This window comes from Garra rufa, chromosome 1 (assembly GCF_049309525.1).
Source record: "Garra rufa chromosome 1, GarRuf1.0, whole genome shotgun sequence".
Classification (NCBI taxonomy): Eukaryota; Metazoa; Chordata; class Actinopteri; order Cypriniformes; family Cyprinidae; genus Garra; species Garra rufa.
This window is the reverse complement of record NC_133361.1, coordinates 49,299,455-49,321,947: the sequence shown is the minus strand read 5'-3', so window position 1 is coordinate 49,321,947 and position 22,493 is coordinate 49,299,455. Positions and strand designations below refer to the sequence as shown.

General features: G+C 36.9%; 1 protein-coding gene across 1 annotated transcript in view; it reads right to left on the bottom strand.

Moving 5' to 3' along the window:
• Positions 1–22,493, bottom strand: part of crhr1 (corticotropin releasing hormone receptor 1) — a 283,958-nt gene that overhangs the window by 13,791 nt on the left and 247,674 nt on the right. The window contains exons 7-9 of the mRNA XM_073832713.1: positions 15,359–15,479; positions 4,015–4,168; positions 1,140–1,200 (exon numbers count right to left, since the gene is read on the bottom strand). Of these exons, the coding sequence (XP_073688814.1) occupies positions 1,140–1,200; positions 4,015–4,168; positions 15,359–15,479 (336 nt within the window). The remainder of the gene's footprint in view (positions 1–1,139; positions 1,201–4,014; positions 4,169–15,358; positions 15,480–22,493) is intronic.

The window sequence follows — 22,493 nt, the reverse complement described above, 5'->3', positions numbered from 1 at the left end:
GAGCAGCACTGCTCTACAGTGTATAGCAGATGTTAAGTGAGAAAGAGAATTAAAGAGGTGTTAACAGAGACTGTTTAATTACTCTTGCACAGGAAATGAAATTGTTTAGTTTGTTAGCACTTTAGAACCTCCAATTAACAACAATTCACACACAAGAATAAAGTTCAAATTGGACAATGCTACTTATTTTCCATCTTGGAAATCTTCATATAGCCTTAAACTTTCTAAAGTAATAGCATTATTTCTTCTCTATAGCTTCTGTGAGAGCTTTGTTGACCTTGCCATATTTGCTACTCAAACTTCAGGACATACATGGGCTAACTGTATGTATGTGTAACAGCTCAAGCTAATTCTGTTTTCTAATAGAGTTTTCAAAGGTTTAATTGTGGTTTAGACAATTTTGCTTAGCACCCCATACATTTGAATAGTTACTTAAAAACAGCAATGTTGAATAGGGGTTGAATAATTATGACATAGTTGTGTTATATAGTTATTAATACATTATTAAATATTATGTTATTAATGTTATACTTGTTAGATGGAAATTTCACATGCAGAAGACATTAAATGTGCTGTTTTTGCTTTATGTTTTAATATATCATATTATATTTCATGTGCTTGAGCCTAAATGTCATGCCTGGACAATGAATATTATATAACCCTCCACCCCTATTTAATATGAATAAATTAACATTTTCATTCATTGTTTGCAAAGTTTCCTATCTTGAGACTGAAGAAGCTAATGAGGGCTTTAGGAGAATATCTGCCCTAATCCGTCCTTTTAAAATGTCTAATAAAAGCGTGTACGTGTTTATTTGTTTGTTTTTAATCATGGAGAGTATTTTTATACAGGAGACCTTGTACTGTATATATCATGTCTTGACTATTGAACTCTAGGATGTTTACATCAGTGTCACTCATCAATTGTGTGAGTAACAGGCGTTAATTAGCCTCACTCGGAGCAGAAAACGCTTCTCTGGCTTTATCGTGAATCGACTGTTTAATGACCAGAGTGAGGCTAGATGACAGATAATTGGAGTTAATCTAACCTTTAATTGCTTTTATTGTAAATGAGGTGAGGCAGTTTGTGTGTTTAGAGTAAAATGCAGGAATTATACAGAGATAAAAAAGAAACTCACTTTTCGTTGTCATAGTACAGTTTTCCAATGGCCCAAGCGACGATAATGGGGAATGGAATACCTGTGGAAAAAGAGCAGAGCAAATTTCCACCCACTCTGATTAGTTTGAAAAATCAAAGACATTGTACAAACGGTATAATTGATACTATTAAGGAACTGTGTGATAAATCCTCAGCAATGACTCATTTGCAATGCATTTTTAATGAGGAAAATCCAAGGCTTGTTTATTCGCGGAATAATAATATGCTCATGGTTCAGAAGAGAACCTGATCAAATTGCAGCTCTCATTAGTGTAATTATCTACTACTGTAACTGCGTCTCGTTTTCAAGTTATTAATTGACAGTAATTTAATCACTGATGTACTTTAAAGGCAACATGAAATTAGAAATGACCTTATTTGCTTTCTTAGTTCACACACTGTGTCCAAAAATGTTTGCTTGCTGAATTTTTAATCAAAATTACTTTCCTCTTTCACTGATGTCATAAATCTAAGCCTATATATACACTATATGACACAGCAATAATTTAAAAGAATATCCTGTCACAGTTGATTTCATATTTCTTTCTTAAAAAAAAAAAAAACGGCAATAAAAAATAAACAATATACTTAATTCCATTTTTTAAAACATTTGTTTAGAAAAAGAAAAAAATATATATTTTAAGTTGTCATAAACTATTCATAGAGTGTGAGCATTCGATGTGGAATAATATGTCAGCGTTAATAATAAAACAACAACAAACAAAACAATAAAATAAAATAAAATGCATTTTTGTTAATGTGTTTAGAAAAATATGAAACAAGTTATTATAAGCTATTCATAGATTTTTACACAGGTATGAGGCCTCAATGTGGAATAATACTTTTTTGTAAAAAACAACAACAACAACAACAACAACAACAACAACAACAACAACAAAACAACAACAACAACAACAACAAAAAAATAAAATAAAATAAAATAAAATAAAATAAAAAAAAATGTTAATAAATAATAGTGTTAATAAATTTCAAGGGTAAAGTGTCAGGGTTAATTAAAAATCTAAAATAAAATAAACTTACTGCATTTGTGTCAACAAGTTTAGAAAAATATGAAAATATATTTTAAGTTATCATAAGCTATTTATAGATTTTTACACAGGTATGAGGCCTCAGTGTGGAATAATACTTTTTTTGGGAAAAAAAAAAATACAAATACAAATAAATAAATACTAGTGTTAATGCATTTTCATTTTAATATGTCAGGGTTAATAAAATAAAATAAAATAAAATAAAATTTGTTAATAAATAATAGTGTTAATAAATTTCATGGGTAAAGTGTCAGGGTTAATTAAAAATCTGAAATAAAACAAACTTACTGCATTTGTGTTAATGTGTTTATAAAAATATGAAAATATATTTTAAGTTATCATAAGCTATTCATAGATTTTTACACAGCTATGGGGCCTCAATGTGGAATAATACTTTTTTTGGGGAAAAAAAAAAAACTAGTGTTAATGCATTTTGATATTAATATGTCAGGGTTAATAAAATAAAATAAATAAAAAAAATGTTAATAAATAATAGTGTTAATAAATTTCAAGGGTAAAGTGTCAGGGTTAATAAAAAATCTAAAATAAAATAAACTTACTGCATTTGTGTTAATGTGTTTATAAAAATATGAAAATATATTTTAAGTTATCATAAGCTATTCATAGATTTTTACACAGGTATGAGGCCTCAATGTGGAATAATATTTTTTTTGGGGGAAAAAAAATACAAAAAAAATACAAATAAATAAATACTAGTGTTAATGCATTTTGATATTAATATGTCAGGGTTAATAATAAAATAAAATAAAATAAAATAAAATAAAATAAAATAAAATAAAATAAAATAAAATAAAATAAAATAAAATAAAATAAAATAAAATAAAACATTTTGGTAATAAATAATAAGTTATCATAAGCTATTTATAGATTTTTACACAGGTGATCACTTGATGTGGAATTAAAAAAAAAAATAAAACAATAAAATAAATAAATAAATAAATAATGTAAATACATTTCACAATAATAATAATACCCAATAATATGCCAGGCTTAAAAATATCTAAAATAAAATAAAGTTCCTGAAAAATATGAAAAGATTTTAAGTTATCATAAGCTACTCATAGATTGTAACACAGGTATGAAGCGCTTGATGTGGAATAATTTAAAAAATAAATAAATAAAAATAAATAAATAAGGTTAATACATTTTGCTTTTAACATGTCAGGCTAAAATAATAAAATGAAGTAAAGTAAAATAAATAATAGTGTTCGATTTCAGGTAAATCAGGGTAAAATGTCAGGGGTAATAAAAATAAAATAAAATAGATAAATAAATAAATAATGTTAATAAATTTTGCTTTTAATATGTCAGGCTTAAAAATATCTAAAATAAAAAAAAAAATAACTTGCTGAAAAATATGAAAAGATATTTTAAGTTATCATAAGCTATTTTTACACAGGTATGAGGCCTCAATGTGGAATAATCTTTTTTTTTGGAATAAATAAAAATAAATAAATAAATACTACTGTAATATACATGTATAAAATATGTATAAAATCTTGATATTAATATGTCAGGGTTAATCAAATCAAATAAAATAGCTGAAATAAAATAAACTCTACTGCATCTTTGTTTGTACGTGTTTAGAAAAATATTTAAAAATATTTTAAGTTATCATAAGCTATTCATCGATTTTTACACTGGTATGGGCAATCAATCATCCCACATCATCAATTCAAGTGACATGCATATCTCTAAATACATGTGAATCCACAAGCTATAAATCAGTTATTTCAATATGCACAACCTATATAATTTCATCATAGTACATCATGGGATACCTACACCAGCCTATACAGATGAACATCCATTTCCTCAGTTTGTCGGTGGAGTATGTCAGTACTATGGCTGTGTGCAGATAGCAGCCCTCTCCAAACATCCAGAAGAAGTTGGTCACATGGAAATAATTATACGCTGCTGTGACCAGCCTGCACCAGATCTGAGAGCAATGAGAGAAAGAGAAATCCAGTTAGATGTTTAGAAACTGTCCTAAATTGTGCCGGAGGAGATCGCCATGCCACTTCTCCTTAGCATTCTCTGTTTTAAAAAGCTTTTATTTTAATAGCTTACGGAAATGAAAGCTTGTGCTTGTGTGTGTGTGTGTGTGTGTGTGTGTGTGTGTGGAAGGACTACTCTTTATGACTGAAGCCGAGTTCAAACACCAAGCAGGGGATAAAACCTTTTTACTCCAAGGGAAGAGACATTACAGATGGGTAGATTGGGACGGGGGTCTGAAACGAGGCCTCGGGATGGAACAGATTTAGATTAAAGTATGATGAAAGCCAGTCGGTTATGGCTTCTCATGACAAGACTATCAGAAGCACGATACCTCTTAGGAAGTAATACAGATGGTCAGTTTCAAATGAAACCCCTATTTCTGAATATGAAATCTGTAAGGTTTGGCAGATCAAAAGTAGTTAGATTGGATTTGGTCAATTTTAGAGGCAGAAGAAAAAAGAGTGTAAACAGTGAACTGAAGGTAACATTTGGTAACACTTTAGATTAGGGAACACATATGACGCGAAATACTTACCACCTTGTATGTTTCGTGACATAGTCAAAGTGAAATGTCCACTGAGTGGCGCTAAAAGAGCATTTGTTTTTTTTTCCCAGAAACAGATGAATGTACATATGGTACGTTTTATACGCCGTTGATTTTGTACGTGTCACTGCAGTTCTGACTTGAAATGTCCACTCACTGGCGCTATACTGCCCTACAAAGGCAAAGTGCAGTAACTACGCCAACACTGAAACTGAGAAAAATGCCTTTAAAGTTTTTACACCATATATGGTATTAGTTTGGATTTTGTAGTTACTGCGATTTTGACACTCTCGTTTCTCCGAAATGGGACAAAATTGAACCAGGAGACTTTGCCACAAGACAAAACGATTGTCACAAAGCCTATTTTAAGCCTTAACTCAATTTTGACCAAATGTGTATTTACTGCGCTTTGCCTTTGGAGGGCAGTATAACTCTAATGCTTATTGCAGTGATATGTATTTGCGAAAAAGTTCCCACAGGTATGTTTTTGTCATGAAAGCAGGTTGGTTTTCTCTCTATAAACGCCTAATTTGCTGCTTGTTAATAATTTGTCAGGTAGTTGTTAAGTTTAGGTACATTGTATTAAGGGATCTAAAATATGACCACATAGAATGAGGCAGTAATATGTGCTTTATAAGTATTACTAAACATCAAATATGCTAGTATTATGCAATCTAATAATCAACTAGTTAATACTAAGAATTAGTCCTTAAAAAAGTTACCCAACATTTTAATTTTGCAACATTTGATTTTCAAAAAATGTACATAGAAATGCACTCTGTTCGTGTTTTCTTGAATGAGGTTCACTGAAATTATTAGTTTTCATCTTATCAGGAGTAAATATTTTAGGTGTATACATTAAATAGTTAATAAGAATAAATAGCTTTTCAATTTATGAAACTGAAGTAATACTACTAATAAATAATGCTAAAAAATACTAAATAGTAATACTAATACTAATCTTAATCATACAATCCTAAAAATATGTATCTATTAAACTTAAAAAAAAAATATATGTAAGCAAATACTACAGCAAGTGCCAACACACAAAAATGAAAAAAGTTGATAAACAACTTCACATTTGTAATAATATTCCACAATTTTGCTGTTTTTACTGTACTTTTTTTTAAATTTATAAATTAGTACTGTCAATCGATTAAAAATTACTAATTGCACATTTCCTGAAATTAATCGTGATTACGCTTTATATTGCGCTAATTTCATATTCAATCTTCAAATGAATGTAGAAACAACATAAAGACCCCTAAGTGGGTGGATATATTTTTAATATTCGTTCAATATTTTTTTTTTTGACTGAAGGTGAGTATCATTAATATCAATATTAGTGTTGTCTCTAGGAAATTACCCCCCCCCCCAATATTTAGCCATTATTTTTTGCCATTCAACAATACAGCATAATTAGGAGAGCTATCAATTTATTAGACTTTAAAAAAGAACAGCTTCTAATTCATGTTTATGGGTTTACTTAAACCCATAAACCCATTATTTACCTGTGCCCGTCAGCAAGTAGGAAATATACAGAAATTTAATTAAGTTATCAAACACTAAATTAATAAAAAAATAAAAAAATAAAAAAAATTCAGACACCTTAAACATTACGTACATTATCACAGTCTACCTGCTATATTTTAGTAATTGGTAATAAAATATGATAAGATCTCAGAGTTAAACTGTGTCGGAACAAATTCGTCTTGATAAGGTCCGATTACTTTGATAGAAAGGTATGTAATGGATAAAAATCAACCAAAAATTCTAACTATCAATACAATTACCAAGCAATGCTTAATTTTGTTCAGTCTGTGCTGTAGAAAGGTTGCATTTTTGGTTTGACTGTAGATGAATCCTTAAAGCTACAAACGTTATTGATTTCCTCTTTTTTCTTTTGTTCTTTGATTAAGACTTCACAGCAGCTGGGTTATTATTTATTTGGCTGCTATTACTTTAAGAGCTACCTCTGCTGAACGTGATGTGGATTTGCCGCACATGCTTGTAGTTTCATTCGCGCTTTAATATAAAATGATACAGGCTACAGTGCACATTGCCACAGTATAATGCTGACAGAACAGGTAAATTCATTTTTACCAACATATGGCCTGACAACATCTCGTCTGCTTTAACGCACTAATTTTGACAGTATTAAAATAAATATAAACAAAGATGATTAAGAAATCATCTAACCATCAAAAACATGTGCATGACAGAGATGTTAAAAAGAGAGTATGACACAACTGCAGCTGGATGGGAAAGCAGAGAAGCTTCTGACATTTGCAAGAGCCATACACATCAGAGAAGCTTGTGTGTGTGTCAGCCCCATTTAATCCCGTTTAATCCCAGCCGTCGCTCCTTTGTTTTGGCCATATTTCATCACTGGGCCCTGTCAAGTTGTTGTCTCACGAGAAGATAAAAAATCTGTCACTCTCGGCTCAAGATTGAAGATTACAGCTGTGAGTTATGACCGAAGTGGGAATTCAAGTGTCACAGAAAGATTATAAACTTTCCGACCTCAGAGTTCTCTTTTTAAATCTATAAGAGAAAGCAAAATCTCAAGCTAACATTTACGGGCTTGAGAAACTACTGAAGTTTTATTTTTTTCAGCATTAATCAGTGAGCTAATAGTCCATAGACCATTACATGTATTCTGTGGTAACGATTTTGTTTCAACATGTGAAATAGCGGGGGAAAATGAAAAGCTTCATCAGTCATAAAATCCTCCGGCTCTCAGAAGTACTTCTGCAGAATTTTACAACCATCTTCCATAATAGGCCCCCCAGTGTGATAGGAGTTTAGGACCATGTAGAGATTATAAGCTTCTGTAGGATCTTTATTGCTAATTTTACAGTTACTTACTGAACAATGTCTTTCATTACCAGGCATTGCGTAAATTCTCCACATAGTGACACTTATCACAATAAATGTGTCATTTTATGCTATATAACTGTATGCTCTGACTTATGAGCCATTTCTAAACAGATCTCGCATCTCGTACATACAGAAAAAAGACATAATGCAAAGCTCAACCTCGTTAAGCAAAGAGGATTGAGTCAAGATGGTTTTTGTATAAACCACGAGGCAACCGGGTTCACTTGCTTGAACTGTAATTGAAACGATTCAAAACAAGTGCATCAGTGACATTGCGTATTTACATTTACATTTAAACAGCCTGTGGCTCTCCATTCTGTCTGAGACTGCTTGTTTTATTTCATCTAGACAGGTCGATGGAAGGCATTTGTCCACAAATCATTTCTTCTAACTTTTAAACATTTCAAAGGAGCTTTCTCTGAATGGAAACTAGGAGAATTAAGGCCACTGCTGTCTACACAAAGACGTGGAGGAAGGCTTAATAACCACTTCCGCCTGAAAACCCCCTTGCAAGTTTTATGCTTTCTTTTTTAAGTTTCTCTCGAGGGGAGTTCAGAGGTAGAACTAATGTGCTGCCATGCAAAATCCTAGCATGAAGAACCAATTAAGTCAGCCCTTGCATAAAATACAGATAAACAGGTACAAATTATGCTTTGGCGCATACATAGGATTAGCATCAAGGACAAACACGGCACAATCTGACTGATACTTTCTGTAAAGCTATGTGCATCATGAAGTATGAGGCTGAATTCTGATATGCTGTAGATGGAAAAGCCCCTTGGGACTGATATTGACATGGCGGCAGATGAATTAATTGCTCAGCTCAGATGAGTTGATTAAGGAAGCACAGAAAAAGTAGAGGGTAATTAATTCTCGGGGAAGCACAGCGGATGGTGACTCAGGGGCCGAGCTGTTTGCATTCCCACCCAAAACACCCACCAACACATATCCAGTGCCAACAACGCCATACACTCTGAAGCTAGTTCGATTTCCATGTCTGTTAGAGTGCAGAAACGGAGACCCAAGTGTCAGGGACAGTTTTTGAATGCAATTAAAGGAATAGTTCACCCAAAAATGAAAATTTAAGAATGAAAAGGATAAGTTCACTTCCAAAATAAAAACTGATAATTTACTCACTCCCATGTCATCAAGATGTTCATGTCTTTCTTTCAAAGTCAAAAAGAAATAAAGGTTTTTGAGGAAAACATTTTCTCCACATAGTGGTTTTAAATGGGGATCAACGGGTTAAAGGTCCAAATTGCAGTTTCAGTGTAGCTTTAAAGCTGTTCTACATGATCCAAGCTGAGGAATAATTTGCTATTTAGCAAAGCGATCTGTCATTTTCTAAAAAAAAAAAAAATTTATATACTTTTAAACGAGAAATGCCCATCTTACACTAGTGGTGTGTGTCTATGACGTCATGCATTACGTAATCACATTGGAAAGGTCACACGTGGTTAGATATTTGTCTGTTTAGATTGGTTCAAAAAAGGTAGGGTATGGTGAAAAACTAATTTTCTTCTCCAACAACATTGTTGTTTTACTTTTTTTGTAAAGGGCGTTTGACTTTCTTTGCACGTTCACTTCGTAAACACTGGGTCGGTACTTCCACCTAGGTCACATGTGACTTGCAAGGAGAGTTCCCCTTCGGGAACGTCGAGCTGCGTCACTACGCTTTGGGAACGCCCCCAGCGTGCCCACGCTCTGAATCACGTGTGTAATCAGTCCAATAGAGAAGCGCGTGTGACGTCACGGACGGGGTGACGTCAGGAACCAGGAAGCTATAAAGCACATGCAGTGAATGCAGCCGGCAGCTTCTGCCTTTCAGTCGCGCTCTGTGTGTTTGTCTGTCCGTCAACACTGTTTTTCGAAGCCAGTTTGCTTCACTTTCTTTTGAGTGTTGACCTAGATAGAGAGATGGGCGATAACAAGCAATTTAGACGTTGTGTTCCTCCGTGCCAACGCTACATTACGGCCGAGGACACACACACGCTGTGTGTGGCTTGCTTGGGGGCGAGGCTTGCTTGTGGCTTCCTCTCCGCAAGCTTCGCTCCCGGATGGCTCTTTTTGAGGAAGGAGCCCTCACTAGCGTCCCCCGCGGATCAGGTCACGCTTCTGCTGAGGCAGAGCGGCGCCTGCATTCGTGGGGATCGAAACTGGATCTGGTATCGAGTTTGGAGACGGGCGAGCCCCTTTCTCCATCCTCCTCTGCCAGATCCATGCCCCTCTCTGGTGTGGAAGCCCGCACGTCAGTTTCTTCCCGCCAGGAGGAGCACTCGCCGCTCCGTTTATCTTCCTCCGAAGAGGGAGAGATGGAATTGGGCGAGTAGGCTGGTCCCACGCCCTCCCAGCCGGTCCAGTATGAGGAGTTAGTGGAGGTGGTCACCCGTGCCGTTGCCAAGCTCAACATCAGTTGGCCGGACGTGGTGACCGGGGAGCAGAAACAGAAAACAAAGCTAGATGAGAGGTTTCTGCGCCCCAAAGTTCAACCTCCACGCCGTGGTCTGCCATTTTTCCCCGATCTCCACACCAAGGTGTCGAGATCGTGGGGAAAGCCATTCTCGGCCCGTGTTCACTCCCCTTCCGCCTACACATATTCAAATGTGTCTCCTCTTAGTGGCTCCGTTCTGGCCGGGTCGAGTGTGGTTCTCAGACCTGACTTCTCTCCTAGACGGCCCTCCATGGGAAATTCCGGTCAGGAGAGATCTCCTCTCACAGGCAGGAGGTGCGATCCTGCACCTCCGCCCGGAGGTGTGGAAGTTATGGGTGTGGCCCCTGAGGGGGCACAGCTCCTAGCTTCCGGTCTCTCAACCGAGGTTGTTGAGACCATTCTCCAATCCAGAGCTCCCTCCACAAGGAAAATGTACACCGGGAAGTGGAATATGTTTGTCCTATGGTGCAATCAGCACCAAATTGACCCAGTTCACTGCCCAGTAGGTTCAGTGCTGGACTTTTTGCAAGCCCGCCTTACGGCCGGTAACACACATTCTACGCTGAAGGGCTACGTGGCGGCCATAGATGCTTTCCATGCTCCCTTCGGTACTATCTCCCTTGGGAGACTTCCCCTGGTGTCACGTTTTCTCCGCAGTGCACTGAGGCTGAGGCCCCCGGTGCGCTCACGCGTCCCCACGTGGGACCTGGCCGTGGTATTAGAGGCTCTATGTAACCCTCCGTTTGAGCCTATTGAAGAGGTTTCGGACAGACTTTTGTCCTTTAAGACTGCCTTTCTGCTGGCTATTTCCTCTCTCAAGAGAGTTGGTGATTTACAGGCCCTCTCAGTGGCCCCTTCATATTTGGACTTTGCCCCTGGGATGGTCAAAGCATTTCTGCACCCAAAACCGGGTTACTTACCCAAGGTGCCGTCAGTAGTACCACGGCCTGTAGTGCTCCAGGCCTTCTGTCCTACCCCCTTTTCGGGACCAGAACAGCAGAAGCTTAACTGTATGTGTCCAGTGCGAGCACTGGACACATACGTCCACAGAGCTGCCCTGTGGAGGAAGACGGACCAGTTATTTGTGTGTTTTGGTCCTCGTAATAGAGGTCTTCCAGCTTCTAAGCTAACTTTAAGTCGGTGGATTTCGGATGCCATTTCTATCTCCTATAAGTCCTCTGGTCTTCCCTCTCCGATGGAAACCAAGGCTCATTCGACCCGCAAAGTTGCGGCGTCTAAAGCTTTTATGTCAGGGGTTTCCCTGCAAGATATCTGTAACGCTGCGGGATGGTCCACGCCGCTCACATTTGTCAGATTCTATGAGTTGGATCTCCCCAATACTCCGGGCTCCTTTGCCCTTCTCTCAGACGCTCCTACCACTAGTAGTGCTACCTAATTTGGGCGGTGAGGCCGCTCCTCTACCCAGGCTACTGTCGCCTCTTTGAGTCAACTGAGGTTGCTCCTTTGTCGCTCCAGCTTTCGATGACTCAGACTTCTGTTGTCTGCTCTATACTGGGCCAAGGCCCTTTGTTTGAGGCTACTTTCGCCTTACAACTGATGCTAGGCTACTTTCGCCCTTTCTATGTAACGGCTGAGGCCGTGTTTTTCTGCTTTAATAGCAGCAATCACTCTGGGCTACTTTCGCCCTTCCACGAGTAGGCTGAGGCTGCTCGTTTCACTCGGGCTACTTTCGCCCCACTTCTAAGACGGTTGAGACCGCACTCTCGTGCTTAATAGCAGCAATTATTCCGGGCTACTTACGCCCGTTTACGAGTGGGCTGAGGCCGCTCGTTTCACTCGGGCTACTTTCGCCCTACTTTTAAGACGGCTAAGGCCGCACTTTCATGCTTACAGCAGCAATTACTCCGGGCTACTTTCGCCCTTCTGCGAGTGGGCTGAGGCTGCTCGTTTCACTCGGGCTGCTTTCGCCCTGCTTATAAGACGGCTGAGGCCGCACTCTCATGCTTAATAGCAGCAATTACTCTGGGCTACTTTCGCCCTTCCACGAGTAAGGTTGAGGCCGCTCGTTTCACTCGGGCTACTTTCGCCCCTTCTCTTAAGATGGCTGGAGCAATCACTATGGGCTACTTTCACCTTTCTAGAAGACGGCTGAGGCCGCATTTTTCATGTTTAATAGCAGCAATTATTCCGGGCTACTTTCGCCCTTTTACGAGTGGGCTGAGGCCGCTCGTTTCACTCGGGCTACTATCGCCCAATTTTAAAGGCGGCTAAGGCCGCACCGTCATGCTTACAGCAGCAATTACTCTGGGCTACTTTCGCCCTTCTGCGAGTGGGCTGAGGCCGCTCGTTTCACTCGGGCTACTTTCGCCCCTTCTCTCTCCACCTGCTCCACACAAAGCAGGGCTTGGAATTCTGGCGGCGTGGGCATTTCGTTCCCAAAGCATAGTGACGCAGCTTGACGTTCCCGAAGGGGAACACCTCGGGTTTCGTATGAAACCCTAGTTCCTCTAGGGAACGAGACGCTACGTTGCCTACCACAATTCTGGCATCCCTGCAGCGCTCCTGGTGGCAGAAGCTGCCGGCTGCATTCACCGCATGTGCTTTATAGCTTCCTGGTTCCTGACGTCACCCCGTCCGTGACGTCACACGCGCTTCTCTATTGGACTGATTACACACGTGTTTCAGAGCGTGGGCACGCTGGGGGCGTTCCCAAAGCGTAGTGATGCAGCGTCTCGTTCCCTAGAGGAACTAGGGTTTCATACGAAACCCGAGGCGATTTCACTAGATAAGACCGTTATTTCTTGGCTGGGACTGCGTATAGCCCTTTGCAGCTGCATTGAAACTGAAATTTGGATCTTCAGCCCCTTGATCCCCATTGAAGTCCAAAAAAATCCTGTAATGTTTTCCTCAAAAATCTTCCTTTATTTTCAACTGAAGACATGAACATCTTGGATGGTGAGTAAATTATCAGGAATATCATTTGTATTTTTAATTTTATCTGTATTCATTTGTATTCTGGAAGTTACCTAATCCTTTAATGCCATGTGAAGTGAAAAGCTGTGTTTTAATCATTAAGATGTTTAAAGATGTTTAAACTTTAAACTTGCTTCTAGCCAAAATACGAGTCCATAATCCATAATAACGCTTCCTCCAGTAATAAAGTCCATCCCCTGTTGTCCTCTCACAACAAAATCTGTTTTCACTTATAAACAGAACTAAATCTGTGCATATTTCTCTCCTGATGCAAACAATATGATTTTTTTCTTATTTTTTCTTATGGATTATGGACTCATACTGTATTTTAGCCAAAACCAACGGTTTTAAGAAACTAAGTCTTCATGATGAATTTTTTTCTTACAAACATGCAGCTTTTCACTTCACAAGATGGTATTTGTTGGACTGAAGGCGTTTGGATCACTTGTAGTTTATGGTGATGTTTATTTATCAGCTGTTTGGACTCATTCTGACAGCACATATTCACTGCAGAGGATCCATTTGTGAGCAAGTGATCTAATGGTACATTTCCCCAAATCTGTTCAGGTGAAGACCCAATTTCATCTACAGTGCATCCGGAAAGTATTCACAGCGCTTCATTTTTTCACTTTACAGCCTAATTCCAAAATGGATTAAATTCAATTCATCCCCATAATGACAATGTGAAAGAAGTTTGTTTGAAATCTTTGCAAATTCATAAAATAAATAAATAAATCACATGTACATACTGTAAGTATTCTCAACCTTTGCTCAATACTTTGTTGAAGCACCTTTGGCATCAATTACAGCCTCAAGTCTTTTTGAGTATGATGCTACAAGCTTGGCACACCTATTTTTGGGCAGTTTCTGCCATTCTTCTTTGCAGTACCTCTCAAGTTCCATCAGGTTGAATGGGAAGCGTAGGTGCACAGCCATTTTCAGATCTCTCCAGAGATATTCAATCGGGTTCAAGTCTGGGCTCTGGCTGGGCCACTCAAAGACATTCACAGAGTTGTCCCGTAGTCCTGTTGAAAGATGAACCGTCCTCCCAGTCTGAGGTCCAGAGTGTTCTAGAGCAAGTTTTCATCAAGGATGTCTCTGTACATTGCTGCATTCATCTTTTCTTCGATCCTGACTAGCCTCCCAGTTCCTGCTGCTGAAAAACATCCCCACAGCTTGATGCTGCCACCACCATGCATCACTGTAGGGATGGTATTGGCCAGGTCATGAGCGATGTCCTCCAGGCATGATGCTTGGCATTCAGGCCAAAGAGTTCTTTTTTTTTTCCTTTTTCTTTTTTTTTTTATCAGATCAGAGAATTTTGTTTCTCATGGTCTGAGAGTCCTTCAGGTGCCTTTTGGCTGTCATGTGCCTTTTACTGAGGAGTAGCTTCTGTCTAGCCACTCTACAATACAGTGCTGCAGAGATGGTTGTTCTTCTGGAACGTTCTCCTTTCTCCACAGAGAAATGCTGAAGCTCATCTGGTTCTTGTTCATCTCCCTGACTAAGGCCCTTCTCCCCTGATCACTCAGTTTGGCCAGGCGGCCCACTCTAGAAAGAGTTCTAATAGTTCCAAACTTTTGTATCCTTCCTTCCCCCAGATCTGTGCCTCAATACAATCCTGTCTCAGAGGTCTACAGACTATTCCTTGGACTTAATGGTATTGATTTGTTCTCTGACATGCACTGATAATGGTGGGACCTTATATAGACTGGTGTGTGCCTTTCCAAATCATGTCCAATCAACTGAATTTACCACAGGTGGACTCCAGTCAAGTTGTAGAAACATCTCAAGGATCAACAGTGGAAACAGGGTGCACCTGAGCTCAATTTTGAGTGTCATGGCAAAGGCTGTGAATACTTATGTACATGTGATTTTTTTTGTTTTTAGTTTAGATTTTAGATTAGATTTAGATTTCAAACAAACTTCTTTCACATTGTCATTATGGGGAATTGCTTGTGGAACTCGGAGGAAAATAATGAATTTAATTCATTTTGGAATAAAATTGCAACATAACAAAAAAAAAAAAGAGAAAGTGAAGCATTGTGAATACTTTCTGGATGCACTGTATATCTTGGGTGAGTACATTTTCTGTAAATGTTCATATTTGAGCGAACTATTCCTAAGCTTGTGTTTGTCCACATGTGTGCCAACAGAATGAGAAAATAACAGTGGGGTGAAGAGTGAGAAATGGCGAGAACGAACAATAGATGGAACAGAAGAGCGGGGTGTGCACGTGTTGTGAGAAATAACAATGGGTTATGTGCACACTGGTTGTGTATTTTGAAAAGAAAGGTAATAGGAGAAGGGGAGAATATTTGTCTGGATGTGTGTTTACTCACCACATTGCTCTCATGCACCTCTGGGTTCATGGTGAGCTGCACTACGAACCAGGTGGCATTTCGCAGGATAAATGCCGTAATCAGGTTCCAGTGGATGATATTTCTCAGACACCGGATACTCCTGAGAATGGAGGGGAAGGAAAGATGGAGAAGACGAAAGATGGAAGGAAAGAAAGAGTTAAGATGTTAGATGAAACACTCTTCCTATCAAGGCTTTTTGTTGTCTTTTTCACAGGGTATGAATGCGTTCGCAGCATGACTTCATGTCATTTTATTGGTAGATCCATTGCGCCGTTGAGTTTTCTCAGCATGCAGTCCCATCAGAGCACATTATGTTTATCTTAAAATGGCACACCAACTGCGTCAAGCGGTTGCATCTTCAAGTAATGCACATTTCATATTCAGAACTCATATGATATACACATAGGGTGTAAATTGATTCAAAATGTAGTCAATTAGTTTGATTATATGCCCATTTTCATACTGATAAAAAATACTTAAAGGGATAGTTCATTCAAAATTCTGTGATCATTTGCTCACCCTCATGTCATTAAACCTATAAGATTTTCTTACTTCTGTGGAGCACAAAAAAGATATTCTGAATAATGTTGGCAACCAAAAAAAATGGTTGTTCCACTGAGAAAAGAATACAAGCCATACAGGTTTGGTAAACTTTATTTTTGGGTAACTATCCTTGACAGTTAAAATGTGCTGGTTTCCCATTATCATTCTTTTTGATTTGATTAATATCTCTTACAATTGTGGTTCCAAAGTGGAAAAAATGGTTTGGTACTTAAAACGATAATAAACATGGTGCCTAACAGTCTTTCTTTGTGTGTTTTACACTGTAGAAAATGCCACCAGTGCCTCAAGAGAAACATTCGAATGGGGCTGCCGCTTTGAAAAGCTGCATTCCAACATTTCAACATTTTACAACAGGTTTCCTGGTTCCGAAAGGCTTTCAGACTCATAAGAAGCTACTCTAATATGCAACACACTAAACTGGCAGTCAAAATAGTGTCCAACTGAAGCAGGTCAAGAAGTTGAGGGCAAACTCAATGCACTTTGAGTGAACTTGGCTTTTAGACTGACTGCTCAGATTTATGTCATCAAGGGATGAAAGGTTTTGCCCTAATGGAAATCATAGCTGTACATAAACAACAGCCAGAAAGGCTAAAAATATTTACTGCACCATATTCCTCATGTTTATGTTGCGTATTCTCATGTGCTCTTGTATATAAGATGCATAGATGCAAGCTTCGATTTTTACCAACACATCTGCTTTAAAATGTTATAAATGGCTGTTTTGTTCTACTGCTGACTTGCGTATGAGTGGACACTTGTTATTGAATGACCTTTATTTGGCCTCAGGATTGTTTATATGTGACATCTATCAGTGCGTCATGCTGCTTTTAAATTTTTTTTATAAGAGGACTTCAATGCCAGTCCATGCTGGCTCAACAACCATTTTTTAATAGTAAAGAATAAGATGTGTTAAGTTTTTGATTAGCATGCAAGAAGTCTAGGGTTCAAAACATTTCCAGAAATAAATGAATCAAAATCGCACTGGAACTTGACAGTCAGTGATGCTCATGCATTTTCATTCTTTCACAGTGTGTTGTAAATGACCCTCTTTTTCTCTTTTCTCTGTCTTGTTCTCTCAAGCTATGGCATGAATAACAGTAGTGCGACTCAAAGGTCAACTCGCCTGTGATATCAGCTTCAGGCTGGAGCCGGTATTTACGACTGACCAAAGACTAAGAGCGACCTCCAAATCAAAACAGTTATCATTATTAGATAAGCAGAAGAACGTTCCAGATCAGAGGAATAAAAGAATAACTTAGAGAAGCATGATAATTTGTAAGTAAACTCTTTTCAGTGCCACAAGCAAACACTAACAGAGTCAAAAACCAACAGAAAACATCAAGAATTGATTAAAGAATCATATGTGACTGTGTCTGTGGATACATTGTATGGGTCAAATTTTTTCTTTTATGCCAAAAATCATTAGGATATTAAGTAAAGATCATGTTCAATGAAGATATTTTGTACATTTCTTATTGTAAACATATCACAACTTAATTTTTTTGATTAGTACTATGCATAAGAACTTCATTTGGATAACTTTAAAGGATTTTATTAATATTTAGATTTTTTTTTTTTGCACTCTGAAATTCCAGATTTTCAAATAGTTGTATCTCAACCATAGTGTCCTATCCTAACAAACCATACATCAATAGAAAGCTTATTTATTCAGCTTTCAGCTGATGTATAAATATCAATTTAAAAAAAACTGGCCCTTATGACTGGTTTTATGGACCAGGGTCACATAAGAGCCTAAAATGAGAGGAGAGAAGCATTAGGAACTATTTTTCATAATGTAGATACTTCAGTCTCACAGCAGAGGAGGGACGGTTCGTCGCAGTGATCTCCATAATGGTCCCATGAGACACATTTATAGATCATATGGAGAACTGGCTGACGTTCTCCATGCGTGTTTAAGCTTGAGTTATGCTAGATGAAATGTACCCAGAAACACAAGGTTTTATTTCTCATCTACGTCCCTGGAAATGTTAACCTGTTAAGGGTTATTAAGTGATGATGAACAGACACGACACTGATTCTACATCACTTATTTAACCCAGTTTTCATATTTCATTGATTAGTTTAAGTTCCATTGGCTGCTGGACAGGAACATAATGTTGTCATGAATGTTTATGCCCTTAAGAGCTGATTAATATCCATCCTTCACTCTCTCTATGAGCCTCTGACCTCTTTTCCAATTAGCTCTGACAGCTCAAAGGAAACAAATGTAAAACAGAGAGATGGAGGTTTTGTTGAATTGACCTCAAGCAATAAACCGTGCCAGTCTCATGATTATTTTTTTTTTTTCGCCAAACAATCACATTTTCTATCAACTGATAAATAAAAGTGAGCTTCTATGAGAAAATGCTGTGATTGATTTAAAACATTCTATCATTCTGGAATGCATATTTTTGTAAATATTAAACTAATGCTTTTCACATTCACTACAGATCCATAAACACACAGTTAGCAGTTGCCTCGCTTGTGCATTTATGTTTCGTCTCGGCAGGAAGCTGTGGAAATTCATTTGTTGCAAAGGATGCAAGCAAACGAGTTATGACATTGCTCAGCACCAAAGCCTTTGTCTCTCTGCCTGTGCATCTCATTAGCAGATCAAACTTAAAAAGAAAACAACATCAGCATGAGAGGCAAAGCCTTTCTTATACATTACCTTACAAAAAGGCAAAAGAACAACATTAGTTTCTAAATATGCTTTAGTCTGCTATTATGTGCTTATGTGCAGACAGAATCTGCTATTTTTCTTGCAAGTTTTTCATCTTTTCCAAAGCTGATTTTAGGGAGAAATCTGCAGAATAGATTTAAAGTGATAGTTCACCCAAAAATGAAAAGTCTGTCATTAATTACTCACCCCCATGTCGTTCCAAACATGTAAGACCTTCATCTTCAGAACACAAATTAAGATATTTTTGATGAAATCCAAAAGCGTTCTGACCCTGCATAGACAGCAACACGACTGACATGTTCAAGGCCCAGAAAGGTAGTAAGGACATTGTTAAAATAGTCCATGTGACATCAGTGGTTCAAACGTAATTATGATGTTATTAAATGTATGTTATGAAGCTACGAGTATACCTATTGAGCGCAAATAAAACAAAAATGGAGAAGAGAAGAAATTGTTGAATAAAGTCATTATTTTTGTATTCTTTCCACATAAGTATCCTCGAAACTTCATAAAATTATGGTTGAACCAACCCAGCCAACAAAAATGTTTTGTAAACGTAACGTTATGAGAACCTTATATTGGAATGTTTTCCCTTTGTTTGAAACTCCCATATTTTATGTTACGAGAACATTTTTTTTTTTTTGTGAATGTGAATTTTACTGGAACATCCCAATCTACCATTGTTATAATGTTATGAGAACCTTATATTTCTATACACTTTCTATCAAAATTATGCAAATGTTTCTTAAATACATATGCTGTAAGAAAGTTTTCTCTTAACATTACAAGAACCTCAATCATGTACAAATAACATCAAAATAATGTTCTGAAACTGTTGTTCTGAGACTGTTGTTCTAAGAATGTTTTCTTGTACCATTACGAGAACCTCAATCGTTTACAAATAACATCAAAAGAACGTTCTGAGACTGTTGTTCTAATAACAATTTCTCTTATATTGCAAGAACCTCAATTTGTTGTTCAAAGACCGTTTTCTCTTAATATTACAAGAACCCCAATCATGTACAAATAACATCAAAAGAAAGTTCTGAGAATGTTGTTATAAGAACGCTATTTTAACATCCTATAAACATTTTTTTAAGAATGTTCTGTCCTAACCTTTAAATACCTTTGAAAAAAAGTTAATGAAAGTTGTGGGAACGTTCCCTGTTAGCTGGGACAGATGTCACATGGACTATTTTAACATGGTTCTTACTACCTTTTTGGGTCTTTAGCGTGGTAGTTGCGTTGCTGTCTATGCAGGGTCAGAAAGCTCTCGGATTTCATCAAAAATATCTTAATTTGTGCTCTGAAGATGATTGAAGGTCTTACTAGTTTAAAACTAAATTAATGACAGAATTTTCATTTTTGGGTGAACTATCTCTTTTGATATATATCAAACAGAGCTACGATAACCACAATTTTATTCTTAGCTTAAAGCATCAAGAAATTAGAACAGAGAAAAAAAATTCATAGAGCACCACTAGAATTGTTTATTTTCCCCCTTCCAGAAATGGGAATGCTAATGGACATCTTTACCCAGGTATTACACACCTCCTTGAGATATAAGCAGCCATTCAGCTGTAATGGTAACATATCAAAGAGAGAATATGTCTTGAAAGTGACATCAGAGAGTGGCTCCATTAGAGCTCCAGAATAAAGATACAAAGTATCCGTGAATGTTCTTTGTAAAAGCCTCTCTCACACAAACATGGAGTCACTATTCTTTACCCAAACCAGATCTTTTACCCGAGACGAAACAGCGTTTCTCAGCTGGAAGCTGCAGCTCAGCTAATTATTTTGACTGTTTGTCAGATTGTACAGCAAGATCAAGGTACTGAAACGACATTTCGTTTGAGAATGGATACAAATAAACTCCCGTCTATCAAAACTATCTGCGATAAACACGGTGGGGCAAAAGCCATCTGACATCTGCAGGATGGATGGATGGATTGTGAAAATGATGATGCAATTTTCCTGGTGACAGATGGGAAGGCACGCCGTCTTCTGAATGGTAATCGCCAGCTTCAGAGATTTATGAAGAAGATATGAGATGAGACTTGATGATTAAACTCGAGCCATTGCTGATGTTTATAAATGGTGCCTCTGGTTTATAATTGCATATTAGAGGTTATCTGACTAAGCGTCAAATCTGCTGTCAAGCTTTCTCGTTTCATATCTTTTTCATCCAATTTGATTACTAATATTACAATTAGAGCTGTCAATTCAACACATTCATTCAGTACAATTAATTATAAAAAAATGAAAGATCCTACAAAGAAAAATTCATTATACTACCTTTATTATTATTATTTTTTTTAATTTTATGGAAATAAAATGAATCGTTGAGTGACTTTTGAAGTCAATGTTTGTAAAAATATTTAATAGCTATTTAATGCTTTACTCATCTGCCACAACAATGCTGTATTATTTTAATCTTGGGCTTTATTTTCACAAATATGTGACCACAAAGCTGAAATCTGAATAAATAAGCATTCCATTGATGTATGATTTGTTAGGATAGGACAATATTTAAGATACAACTATTTGCAAAAAAAAAAAAAAAAAAAAAAAAAAAAAAAAAAAAAAAATCGAAATATTTAGAAAATCGCCTTTAAAGTTGTCCAAATGAAGTTCAATAAGAATCAATGCATATTACTAATCAAAAAGTACTAGTCAAAAAGTTTTGCTATATATACGGTAGGAAATTTACTAAATATCTTCATGGAATATGATCTTTACTTAATATCCTAATGATTTTTGGCATAAAAAAAGAAAAATATATAATTTTGACTGGTTTTCTGGTCCAGGGTCACATATTGATAGACACAATATACATTTTGATTAATTTAAATAATAAATCATCATATAATGTGAATAATTCAATATTTTTTTAATTACCTGAAAGCCCCAATTAACATAGTAAATTACAAACTAGTGTTAATTTCGTCACCTATTTTTAATTTAGTCTTAGTCTTAGTCTTGTGCCAAATGTCCTTGTTAGTTTTAGTCATATTTAGTCATTCACATATCTTTTTTTGTTAGTCAAGTTTTAGTCGACTAAAAGTCTCGTCATTTTAGTCTAGTTTTAGTCAAAAGAAAACTCAAGGTATCTTAGTCAAGTTTTAGTCGACTAAAAGTCTTTTAATTTTAGTCTAGTTTTAGTCAAAAAAGAACTCAATATATTTTAGTCTAGGTTTAGTCAAAAAATTATAGTCTTTTTTTAAAATAACACATTATTACTGAGATTATTACTGATACACATTTCAGTAAAAAAAGTGTTTCACATATCTCAAACATTGGTTAAATGTCATAATTACCTGACAAAATACACTTGTTGAATGATTTTTGTTGAATGCAAATGTTAAACGTGTCTGGTTTTCAATTTCCGATTTAGGAGACACATTCACAAATGATTAACCCTTTCAGTGGTGAGTTTAAAATATTCTAGCGGACCCCTGAGAGTGATTTTTTTTTAAGCGACCGTTATTTTAGAACGTTCGTCCTTACTGTTTCCATGGCGACGCATCAAGCTTGTCACGTGACACAACACAGACACAATAACAATGTATGACAGATAGATCGCTTTTATTTCGTTTTTCCTTTTTTATCCAGAATACTCACACACTTGCTTACCATGCCATGAACTATCTAATATTCCGATTCACAAATATGTGTGAATTAGTATGTTTCGTCGTTTAAAACCCTATATAAATGATCTAGATCGTAATCTGTAACGTGAGATGGGCGCGGCCATGTTTGTTCGCGCTGCTGTTCAGAGAGTCCTGTCAGCCGTATTTACAGCACATATACATTCATCCGTTTCTCCCGAAATACATGCAAGTACGTTGCTGGTGAACTAGAAGAGGA